The 13,251-nt window shown below is 45.4% G+C and overlaps 1 protein-coding gene across 1 annotated transcript in view; it reads left to right on the top strand.

Moving 5' to 3' along the window:
- The window catches only part of LOC126474601 (uncharacterized), a 692,800-nt gene that overhangs the window by 318,397 nt on the left and 361,152 nt on the right, over window positions 1-13,251 (top strand). The window contains exons 6-7 of the mRNA XM_050102077.1: window positions 3,376-3,450; window positions 5,542-5,751. Of these exons, the coding sequence (XP_049958034.1) occupies window positions 3,376-3,450; window positions 5,542-5,751 (285 nt within the window). The remainder of the gene's footprint in view (window positions 1-3,375; window positions 3,451-5,541; window positions 5,752-13,251) is intronic.

The following is a 13,251-nucleotide window of genomic DNA, read 5'->3' as shown; positions in this document are numbered from 1 at the left end:
CTGAACAAATTTATCAGCTGCCACTTTCTTCCTTCTCTGACCGCCAGCATTGTGAACGTCATTACGCCCTGCAGCCATAACAGCCACGTTATTTGACATGCTTGAAGTCAGGCGTAACCCCTCAAGACGAAGAAATCGAGTGGCAACACGTACTTTACTTATGGTGTGAGACCCTATTGTCCTAGGCATCTTTACGTGCTTACTGTGAGCTCAGACCTCGAAAGTCTGACATGACGCAGTCGACAGGCATACTAGAGACAATGCGCAATACACCTGCGTCATCACCTTTTCACTGTGCTTTTAATTTCTTGACTAATTGCCGTCGTACATGGTAGAACGAATCATTGATGTCATTGCGGTAGCTCACTGAAGAAACAGCTGTTCTCAGTGTTTGCAAAATTATTCAGTATACAGCTTCATGCCTAACATTTCTACATCTTCTTGCCTTTACCCCGTACCTGCATAGGGTCAGAATGGTTATCATCGGATTTAGCGTGGTTAATGTTGTGTGGTGATCTGATTCCCTGCTTCTCAGTACCCATTAGACCCTCCGCCCCCTATCCCATCCAAGGCATAAATGGCGCACTTCAATAGATCTCGTGTGGCTGTATCGATGTGGAAGCGTGAAAAAGTTCAGTGATCGTCTTACCAAACGTAGTCTAAGCCCATCCCATTCCCAGTCTGAGTTACGTAACAAAAACTAAGACGTCGTTAGTTCCTAAGGCATTCTTAGCTTCTTTTCGCTGATCTACAATAAGCGATCAAAAAGTTTTTGTCCGAAGGCCGTATACTCTAGAGTCGGTATTCCAGTCAGGGAAATTCACAGTGATCATTTTTGAGGCAATCATCCCACCTATGAATTAAGTTGGAGATACCATGTCCGCTGCATGAAGACGTCTGTAGTTGCCTGCTGCACATCCGCATCCGACAGCAAGCGTTGGCCCTTCAAGACCTTTTTAAGGGAGCAATGGGGAGAGATCAAGGCTGTAAGGCGGGTTCTCGTGTATCTCCCTCTCGAGTTTGTGTATCTTCTGCCGCCCTCCAGATCAGTGGGCCTCTTGGGTCGAATGGCGACCAGCGCGAACTTGGCGCACAATTCCACAACGGTGGTCTTTGAGAGACATGCTGCCCTATACACATTCTTGATCCTGCAATAGATATCTACTGGTGTTTGTCTTTCGGCAGTGAAGAAAAAATAACATCACGTTGATTCTGTTTTGACGGTTTTGGTAATAACGTCCTCGTAGTTAGTTTTTCCGCAGTTGCTGCACGCACTTCAGAAAGACACAGACGCCACACTAACCCCTTGCCTACTTGTTAGTGTTTATACACCCGCAACGGAATCACGCTAAGTTGCAGATACACTATAGCAACGCCCTCATACGGAAACTGTTTGATCACTACTTACATTTGTTTGTTTTCTGGTCCCTTCCTTTTGCAGCGACACTTTAACACCATTTTATAAGGTATTTGCGCGACCCGATGCAAAAAGGACTGATGGTTCCGAGCTTTTACATGCTTACATACTTCCTGTATTTTACTGGATAGGTCCCTGACTTGTTCATTGCTCCTGATTCTTGCTGATGCTGCGAAGTCGAACGGCGAGGGCATTCGCCTGCCATAGACAATTTCGTAAGGGCTGAGCTGCGTGCTGGTATGCACCTTCGTGTTGTAAGCACTCAGTACCAATGGAATATAGGTATCCCACGAATCATGTTTGCTGCCCACATAATGACTTACCATTTTCAGAGACTTCGATGAACCCATTCCACTCGGCCATTCTCCTCTGGATGAGCTGGCGTTGTCCTTAGTTTGTCAATCTTCAGTAACTTGCAGACTTGCTGTAGTAAATCGGAAGTAAAATTGGAACCTTGATCAGTTATTATGGATGAGGGTGAGCCATATTTCAATATCCACTCCTTAACAAATACTCGCGCCACCGTCTCAACACTTTGGTCCGGAATTGGTGTCATTAATAGATATCTCGAGAAATGATCCAAAATAGTCCAAATATAGCGATTCCCATCCTTTGTTTTCGGTAGGGGTCCTACGATGTCGAGCCCTACTCGTTCAAAAGTAGTGCTCGTTTCTGGAAGTTCTTGCAGGGGTGCTTTGGTTTTGCCCAGATCATTCCGTTTATTGCATGAGTCACAACATGAAACATAGCTGTATGCATCAGTTTTACTATTTGGCCACCAATAGAGTTGTGCTATTCATAGGTTAGTTGCCCTTTTGCCACTATGTCCTGCCAATGGGCTGTCATGACATTCTTTTAACACTTGTTCCCGTAGTGCTTCAGGTACGACAACGCGGTTCCGTTTTTCAGTCATCTTGTACAGTATCCCATCAACAACTTCAAATTTAGGATCATGTTTCCATGTTTGACACTGCGTGTCAGCATCTTGCGCTTTTATTAATTCCTCTTCCCGGCCGATGGTGAAACATGTTCTGACCTTCCTAGTCAATCCGTCCACATTGCTGTGCAGTTTCCCAGGGCGATGGTCTACCTTGAATTAATACTCACTTAACCGTAAAGCCCATGGAGCTAATCGACTACTGGGGCCTTTTAGGTTGAGTAGCCGCTTCAGTGCTGCATGACCCGTCACTACCGTGAATACTCGGCCCACTAAAAAACATCGTTTGTAGTTTATGCCATAGACAAGTGCACATAACTCCTTTTCTGTTGTCGAATAATTGCACTCTGACTTGTTCAAAAGACGAGAATCAAATGAAATTGGATGCTCTTCTCCGTCAATTTCCTGCGAAAGTACCGCTCCGACAGCGAAATTACTAGCATCAGTTGCTAGGATGAAAGGTTTCGAGAAATCTGGATAAACCAATATGGGATCGGTTGTCAAGCCTGTTTTCAGTGCTTCCATCGCTTGTGAACATTCGGAACTCCACTTGAAAACTGCTCTTTTTTTCAGTAATTGAGTCATTGGCCATGCTATATCAGCATACCCCTTACTAAATCGTCTGTAGTCGTTCGCTGTAACTTCCCATTGTTGGTTGAACAAAGATTAATTTTTAGACTTGTTTGCGCAGTTGATTTGCGTACTTCCGTGCGATAGTACTGGTAGTATAAATGTTTAATTTAAAATTTTCACCAAAGAAATTTGAGTTGGGATAGTTATATAACGTTCCTGCGGTTTATTTATCGTCACGTGGTATGTGCAGGACTGCCGGCACAGCTGCCCCGGCGGGCCTCCGCCTACGACGTGTACGCGACGCGCGGGGGCGAAGGCGGCGGCGGGGGCGGCCTGAACCCGGCGGCTGTGGCGGCGGCGATGGCGGCGGCGCGCCAGCAGCAGGCGCAGGCCGCCTCCGGCGAGCCGCTCGACGTGTCGGTGGGGGTGGCGCCGCCGGGACCCGTAGGCCGCAGGGCGTCCTTCCGCGTCGTGCCGCAGCCGCAGCCGCCGCCGCAGGACAAGGCCGACGACGGCACACAAGGTGAGTGGCGCCGCCCGCCTGTCTCCTGCACACGTCCAGCACACGATAATATTATCCGTAATAAGTTGCTACCTCCAAAAAAATCTGTAAAGAAAATAGTGACATCAATTTGAAAATTTCGTGGTAATATGAGGGGCGCTTCAATACATAAGGCAACACTATTTTTTCTCGGCTAATTTCGGTTGAAAAATTTCGGAATTTGTTGTCGGACACCGTGCAGTATTCCCGCTTCAACCCCTACAGTTTCATGAAGTTCCTACAGGTGACCGCGCTATACGCAGCTTTAAGGTGGTGTCTGTAATGGAAATGGGTTTGCAAGCAGAGAGCTGTCACTGAGTTTCTTTTAGCGGAAAACCGAAGCATCGTAGATATTCATAGACAGAGACCTGGTAGTGAACAAAAGCACGGTGAGTCGTTGGTCGAGGTGTCTGTCATCATCGCAACGAGGTCCCACATACCTGTCTGATCTCCCGAGTGCCGGCAGGCCACACACAGCTGTGGCTCCTGCAATGGTGGAACGTGCGGACACTCTCATCGAGGTGATGGACGGATCAGAATGGAACAGCTAGCTGCACAACTGGATGTCTCTGTTGGTAGTGCTGACACACTCGTCACTAGCTGGGGTACTCAAAGGTATGTCCGTACTGGGTTCCTCGCCACCTAACGTAAAAACGAAGGATTTTCTTGTGCATTATGAGGCTGATAGTGACCATTTTTTGTCGAATGTCGTCACAGGTGATGAGATTGCGCTCTTCACTTCGAACTGAAAACAAAACGGCAATGCATCTGGTAAAGTCGTGACGACGTTCTTCTTGGACTCTGAAGGAGTTATTGTTTTTCAAGTCCTCCATCATTGTGAAACGGCCAGCTCTGAAGTGTATTGTGCAACCCTCAGGAAATAGAAGAATCGACTTCAGCGCGCTTGTCTTCTCAAAGATGCAAACCTACTTCTCCCTCTCCATGACGCTGCAAGGAATCACATAAGTCTGCGGACTCGATAGGAGCTCACAAAACTCCATTCGACTGTTATCCCTCCTCCATTTTACAGCCCGTATCTCGCACATTCCGAATTCCACATGTTTGGCTCAATGAAGGATGCACTCTTTCGGAAGTAGTAGGTGGATGATGGAGAGATAATTTATGCAGCAACTAAGCCCTCGTGAGTTCAACTCGATTTCTAAACTGAAGGAAACACTTCACGGTATTCACTTCAGAACTCCTACAAGTTCGTCAGGCAATAGACCGCGCCGCTCGAACTGACAACACAATTTGCACTGCTAAGAGTATCCTACGACTTCCACATCGCTGGTAACAGGTTATACATAATGCTGGTGACTACTTTGAATGTCCGTAAAACTTTAAAACACTTACCTATTTTGTACGAGCTGTAAATAAATAGTTGCCACTACTAAAGTTCCAACCATCCTATCTGGAAACGTTAATTGGTACATTGTGAGAATTTGGGGCACTGAACATCCTCATGAAATTGTAATGCTTGAGCGTGATTCTCCGGATGTAAATTTTTTTGTGCATTGTCACGGATGAAACACTATAGGCCGGTTTTCTTCTGCGAGAAGACTGTGATGTATACCTCTTACTGTGATACGTTGCAGCTGTAGTTGTTTCCACAACAGACTGCTGGTCCAGAGAATTTCATCTTTCACCAAGACGGGGAACGCCCTCATTGGAGCATCGACGTACGTATTTGCCTAAACCACGAACTTCCACATCGCTGTATTGGGCGTAGTGGTGAAGATGATATTGCTCCCCAGGTTGCTGACCTGTAGCCTTGTGATGTTTTCCTTGGACGTACATTAAGGAACATGCTTGCGTACCGTCACTGCCAAGGACACCCACAGAATGAGTCAGTGCTGCTACTACGACCATTGTTGCCACATAAGATATGGAATTAACTTACCTATCGCTTGGGCGTCTGTTGTATGTCCAGAGGGACACTCAAACAACATACAGATATGTAAAGTGCAAAATACAAAGCTGGTACATATACGGTTCTATTCATACAACAGTCACATTTGTACACGTAATACCTTTGAAAACACAGTGCTTTGAAAACGAATTAATCATTTATAGCAGCCCTGTATATTGAGCCTAAAACAGCAAGTACATTGGAGGGTACCAGTAACAATGTAGGTCACCAGTACATGAAGCGACTGAGAAAGGAAGGAATGGGTCGGCGATCTAAATCGATGATTGGGTGTCCACTGTTGGCAATGCAGTTCCGCACACTACACTACACTACTCTGAAACAACAAACGGCAGTGGCCATATACAGGTGTGGAGGTGAGTAAGTGCTGATGATTGCAATCAAGCATCTTTTTGTTACACTGAGCATGTGCAGTACGATTACAGATCAGAGGATGACGAGTTTGTCCATTGCTATTATACACAACTGAGAAAACTAAGAAAATTTTGCATTCATCTGTACATCAGAAGAATGTTAAACTGCAGGCTATTCGTAGCAGCCAATCAGTTCGAACAGACGGTTTTGAAAGTCATTGTTATTCATGGAATCATCTTTATAAGAATGCCATTTCCTTGCAATAGGATACTTGTTACTATCTGTGTGGTTTTTCCGCCATTTTGTCTGTTCGTTTCCACACAATAACGCAATTGTACGGAACCACATTAATTTTACTTCTATACTTACTTCCATTAGCATATATTTTTCCAAAAATAAATATTGACTATTAAGACCAGAGGAAACTACAACATTTCAGCCTTAAATGTGGGTCCCTTGATTGCTCTGGGAGATGGCTCATTTCAACTACAACATATGAAATATTATTCCACTTTATTACATGAATGATAAAAAGATTTACTTAATTCCCTACAATCCTTTGCCACAGGAGTACTTGATAATTTACAACGGTCACTGACTATTAAAGCATCATTTTATTCACTATTTAACAAATTGTTCTCTTGAAGTACAGTATTCAACATTTTCAAAAGTGCATATCCATCTGAGACTTGAGTAACTCTACAGTCCTACTCAGCAGCACAGACTGCTTCAGCTGAAGCAGAGCGCTTCAATGCTCAGCTCTGTATTGACTTCTGTGTGAGGGTGCTGCTATGCTGACAGAGGGCTTGACTTCTTCAGCCTCTCCCATTCGTCGATGTGGATTGCAGCGGTACCTCGCTAGTGTCTGTGGCATCGATGTGCGTTGCCGACTTTGGTGTGGCATCCCAATCTCTGGACAATACCACATTGCCCATGCTACATACCTGTCGTTTGTACTCTTCTCCCCTTAAACCACTCTTCCTATGTTAAATCCCACCAACAGTAGCCTGGAAGTTTATCGTTATATTAAACGAGAAGGTTTTTTTTCACTTCCCTTAGAAAGCTAACATTCAGAACCTCCTCGAACATTTCCTAGCTAAAACAAAACAGAGCTATACTCGAGGATGCGATGCACGTCAGATCGTATGACAATACATACGCCAAGTCATAGGAAATTGGTTGGTAACGAGTTGCGAATGATTTACTGCTGAGTCACTCCAAAGTCGTGCTTCTGCCCTGTTCAGCTGCACATGGCTTGCTTTTACAGCGACCAGTTACCAAACTCAGGTTTTCATCCAGCCATATAGCAGTTGCTCCGTGTCCGAAACGCCTAATTTTATACATGGGCAAGAAGTACTGGAAGGATATTAATATTTTGCCACGTGCTGCCGAAAGTACGAGCTTCATGAAATCTTACACATTAAAAAAAAGTAAGATTATAAGAGAATATAAATACAGAAAGCAACAACATCCATTGAAACCTGGTAGTCAAGGGAAGGCAGGATTCGGTTACGATTGTGGACGGGGCTGTAATCAGTCACTATTGGTTGCCTTCTACAGTTACACATATTTATTGTTTAACAGTAATTCTAAGATTCAACAATAAATAAAAAATTTAACTTTATTAATGAAGGAATAAACAACTGTGTAAAGAATAGTGTTTTCAGTGCGTTACAATTTAGCAAATCACCATAAAATAGTGATACAGATAAAGCTTTATTCTGAAAAAAAAACAAAAGCCAATGTGATCACGGCTGAAGGCCTTGCACGCCAAGAATAGCAATAAATTAAGAATGTTTAATAACTCGATGCAACTACAGCTTATAGGTACTAAAATATTAAAAGGTAAGTGCCGACAAACACAGCGGAAGGTATATGGCAGTAAATAAGGTTTTAAGGCTTACTGCTAAAACACAAATATCGAATTATTTTTTCAAAGCAAATGACCACAGCGACAGTTGAAGGCCTTACACGCCAGGAACGGAAATTATATAACAAATTTAGAAACCTGCTGTAAAACAGCAAATACAAGCAAAGGTTAATTAAAAGAAACAAGCAACTGACCAACAAACGGGTGAAATAAGAGGATGGTAACCTTGTAACACAACCCTTACACTGCTAGATTTATTCCAGAAGGCGGGTGATCAAAAAGTCAGTATAAATTTGAAAACTGAATAAATCACGGAATAAAGTAGATAGAGAGGTAAAAATTGACACACATACTTGGAATGACATGGGGTTTTATTAGAACAAAAAAAATACAAAAGTTCAAAAAATGTCCTACAGATGGCGCTTCATCTGATCAGAATAGCAATAATTAGCATAAGAAAGTAAGACAAAACAAAGATGATGTTCTTTACAGGAAATGCTCAACATGTCCATCATTCATCAACAATAGCTGTAGTCGAGGATGACGTTGTCAACAGCACTGTAAAGCATGTCCGGAGTTATGGTGAGGCATTGGCGTCGGATGTTGTCTTTCACCATCCCTAGAGATGTCGGTCGATCACGATACACTTGCGACTTCAGGTAACCCTAAAGCCAATAATCGCACGGACTGAGGTCTGGGGACCTGGGAGGCCAAGCACGACGAAAGTGGCGGCTGAGCACAGGATCATCACCAAACGACGTGCCAAGAGACCCTTCACGCGACTAGCAAATATGGGGTGGAGCGCCATCCTGCATAAACATCGTACTTTCCAGCAGGTGTTTATCAGCCAGACTGGGGATGATGCTATTCTGTAATATATCGGCGTACCTCTCACTCGACACGGTGGCAATTACAATACCAGAATCACGCATTTCCTCGAAGAAAAAAGGCCCGATAACGGTAGATGTGGAAAATCCAACCCATACCGTGACCTTGTCGTGCAATGGAGTTTCCACGACAGTTCTGAGATTTTCGGTAGCCCAAATTCTGCTTTTGTGGGCTTTGACAGACCCTCGGAGGGTGAAATGAGCTTCGTCGGTCCACAACACGTTACTCACCCAATCGTCATCTTCCGCCGTCTTTTTAAACGCCCACACCGCAAATGTCCTCCGCTTCACTAAATCGCCAGGTGCCGATGGATTTTGTACGGATAGCATCGGAGGGTACGCCTAAGTGCCAACCAAACAGTAGTGTATGGAATTCCGGTGCGACGTGCGATTGCACTTCCCCGTGTATAGACGAACACGGTACAGTCTCCATTTCTTCCTAAACTGTCTCAGTAGCATTACGCCTTGTGCTCGTTCGGCCACTACGGGGTCTATCGTCTAAACAACCCGTGGCTTCGAACTTCGAAATCATTCTGGCGACAGCTGCATTTGTCAACGGACCTTTACCCGTTCGAATCCCCTTCCTATGGCAATAGGATCGTAACCCTGAACTAGCACATTCCCCATTCTGATAATACAGCTTCACTAAAAGCGCCTTTTCAGGTAACGTCAACATGCTGCAACTGCTGGCGCATCTGACTCTCTCTCTCATTACAGCTCCTTTTATACACGATTGTCATGCGCGGTCACTGATGTTTTTCTGTCCAGCGCCATTTCGGACATTTTGTGAACTTTGTTTTTTTTTGTTCTAATAAAAACCCATGTCATTCCAAGCATGTGTGTCAATTTTTACCTCTCTATCTACATTATTCCGTGGTTTATTAAGTTTTCTTGGTTTCTTCTTGATCACTCGGTATTAACTAGACATACATAACCTTTAATCTAGGCATTACAAGGCATTGTAATAAATAATACAATAATAAAACACAAGGATCAGTCAAAGACGGTGCTCCAGGAGTCGACCTCTGACAAGGTCCGGCAACAAACACTTTCGCGAACGATGAGATAGGCAGCCAAGACTTGCATTCACTTCAGAAGATGGCAACTCAGACTATTGGCCGTCTAACGAATGACTAACGATAATCTTGCTGAAGGTACCTGATGTCCGATAAACCAAATACAACAATGGATCAATACGCCAAAGCCGGAACCGGCGGTCTGCTCTACATCCCCAGAACACTGAGTTTAGAGAGCCCTGAACGAGAAAGGAACCACTTGCAGATTTCCGTCCGATTCGACAAACCCGAAAATCTGAACAAACTAGTCACAATACAGAACACCAGACAAACTAACAGTAACTAAAGCCCCACTCGATTTGTGTGATAGGCAAAGCCGAAATGTAACAAACCAGAATCAGCAACCACACGCCATTGCGGAAACAATCGCAAGGCGAACAAAAACCAAGTACCAAATGAGTGACATCGAGTTAATAAGGCAAAAGAACGCACACTGAACTCACTGTGACAACTCTGACGAGGGTTGGCAGAATGAAACAAATCTCGTCACTGCTTTATTAATTCACAGTTGAGTAACCACACCGCCTAATCACTAAGCCAAGTGCTTTAAACGCAGAGGGTCTTCGAGTACTAAGTGGGACACAGATCCATCAAACTGCACATGACGGCGCGATGATACTTTGTCGCCACATGACATACGTACTACCGGGCCCACACGGATGACTGACCCCGCTCTACTTGATTCAAATGCACTCATCTTAAAGCTTGCTGGATCCGGTTTACGACGAGGTCGTGCACCCTCGCCACCACAGCCCTTACATCCGGCAGTCCATGCTTGCCGCCAGCGGTTCCGGCTTGTGCTCGTACTGCTGGACCTAGCTCCTCTGTCTCCAACCGAACTTGCCACTCACACGACCTGGCAAAACAATCACGTCACCCCAAAGATAGGGCAACAGTTACTACATATCGATAACCGCCGCTGCTGCCACTAGCAGCTAGGCAACGTTTGCGAAATCAAGTGGGGCAGTCAACACGAGAGGAAGACAAACAACTGCAACCATGCGAACTCAACGATACCGTCTGGCCTCAAACAGAAGGCGGAAACCTACAAACAGCACCAACGCGAGCCGCAGTACGTCTCATCCATGTGGGCCAGAACATGTGTCGAATTACCGATTGGTGGTTAAGCACAACAAGATTCACAAAAGCAACTAATTGAAATTTTCCAGCCCTAGCACGCCCAAGATGTGGCTTTACTTTTGTATGTGCCGGTTGGCACGATTCTGTGAATCGACTGAGTTTTGGTATCCATTAGCATCTAGCGTTTTCTTCCTCAGGCGAGCAACGGCGGACTAGTGCTGAGTTCGCCGTTACTCGCCACTGCGCGGCAAACATGCTTTCTGCTTTTGTCACTCGGCGGCTGGTTTCCCAACTGCCGAGCAGTCTCGCGCCTCCATCCCTGAGAAAAAAGACTCTATACGCTAATGGATAGCAAAATCGTGCCAACCGGAACATGCGAAATGTGTATCAGAATAAGAGAAACATCGTTACCTACAGCTAGCAGTGTACTTCGTCCAGAATAGGTCCACTGTGTCGCAGTCACCAGGAAAGTGTGGGTTCAAAATGGTTCAAATGGCTCTGAGCACTATGCGACTTAACTTCTGAGGTCATCAGTCGCCTAGAAATTAGAACTAATTAAACCTAACTAACCTAAGGACATCACACACATCCATGCCTGAGGCAGGATTCGAACCTGCGACTGTAGCGGTCGCTCGGCTCCAGACTGTAGCGCCTAGAACCGAACGGCCACTCCGGCCGGCAGAAAGTATTGGGTCATATGAAGCGTCATACCGGAGACCCATATTTTTTGACCATCTTAGAAACCACGAAAGTGTGCCTGTGTCGAAAGTGTTATCTGCGTCATGAATGTCGATCCTGATACGGTGTCTTTGTGTCAGTTGATATTTCGTCCGCCGAAGGTTGCCGTCTGTGGTTGGAGAAAAACATGAAAACACCGAAGAAATGTGTGCTTGAACGTAAATAGCAGATACTAGCCAATCCCGTAAGTTGCTCTGTTATATTTGACCACTCAGGGCACCTGCTTGGATCAAATTCCGGTGTGATCAGAACAGTGTTGAGAATGAGATTTTCACTCTGCAGCGGAGCATGCGCTGATATGAAACTTCCTGGCAGATTAAAACTGTGAACGGACCGAGACCCGGGACCTTTGCCTTTCTTTCAGGAGTGCTAGTTCTGCAAGGTTCGCAGAAGAGCTTCTGTAAAGTTTGGAAGGAAGGAGACGAGGTACTGGCGGAAATGAAGCTGTGAGGACGGGGCGCGCCGGCACGGTAGCTCAGGGTGTTCGGTCAGAGGGCTTAGTTACCCTCTGTAATAAAAAAAAAAAAGAAACTGAGTAAACGGATCAAGGAACAACCTGAACGAGTGTCATCGGACGTCCGCCACGAACAAATTCAACGAACAATATATAGGGAAAAAAAGGTGGTATAGCACTTTTCCGCGAAAGGCAAAGTACCCGAGTTCCAGTCTCGGTCCGGCACACAGTTTTACTCTGCGAGGAAGTTTCAGAACAGCGCTATTTGTAGTCGTGACTGCATTGCGAGATGCGTTCAATAAGCAAGGCAACACATTTATTTTCTCGGATAATTTCGGTTGAAAAAACGCGAAATTTGTTGTGGAATATCGTGGAATATTCATGCTTCACCTCTAAAGTTCCGATAGGTAGCAACGCTGCACGTAGCCTTGGAAATGGCGTCATTAACGGGGGTTTTGTTCCAAGCAAAGAGCTGTCACTGGTGGGAAACAACAGCATCGCAGACATTCAGAGGCACTTGAAGAACGTCCACAGGGAGCTAGCGCTGAACAAAAGTACGGTGAGTCGTTTGGTGACGCGTCTATCACCATCGCAATAAGGTAGCGCAAACGTGTCCCATCTCCTGCATGCCGGTTGGCCAGATATAGCTGTGACTCTTTCAGTGTTTGAATATACGGATACTCTCATTCGAACTGATCCTCAGACACCTCGCTACAAAACTTGATGACTCTGTTGGTAGTACTGACACTCTCGCCCACTAGTTGGCGTACTCAAAGGCTTCTGCCCGGTTTGTTTCCCGCTGCCTAACACGAGACTATGAGGAGAACTGAAGGACAATCTGCACGAAATTGTTTACGCTTTACGAAACTGGTAGTGACAACTTTTTGTCGAACATCGTTGCAGGCGATGAAACATATGTTCGTTCATCTCTTCGAACCGGGAACGAAACGACAATCCATGGAGTAGCGCCATACCACATCTCCACCGAACGTAAAGATCAAAGCTGATCGCTGAAACGGTAAAGTCGTAGCGACAGTCTTCTGGGATTCTGAAGGGGTTATTCTGTTTGATACCCTCCCTCATGGTGCAACGATCAACTCTGGAGTGTACTGGGCTACCCTCAGGAAACTGTAGAAACCACTCAGTGTGTTCGTCGCTACAAAAATGCAAACGAACTTCTCCATGACAGCACAAGGCCTCACGCGAGAGGAGCGCACAAAACTTCATTGCGCTGTTCTTCCTCATCCACCCTACAGCTTACGTACATTCCTGCTTCCATCTATTTCACCTAATGAAGAATGTGCTCTTGCGGGAAGCAGTACGTGGATGGTCAGGAGGTTACTGATGCAGCAAGACCTTGGCCCTGACGGGGACCTATGGAGCAGTATCATGAGGGC

This window comes from Schistocerca serialis, chromosome 4 (genome assembly GCF_023864345.2).
Source record: "Schistocerca serialis cubense isolate TAMUIC-IGC-003099 chromosome 4, iqSchSeri2.2, whole genome shotgun sequence".
NCBI classification, from domain to species: domain Eukaryota; kingdom Metazoa; phylum Arthropoda; class Insecta; order Orthoptera; family Acrididae; genus Schistocerca; species Schistocerca serialis.
This window is presented reverse-complemented; position numbering and strand designations above follow the sequence as displayed.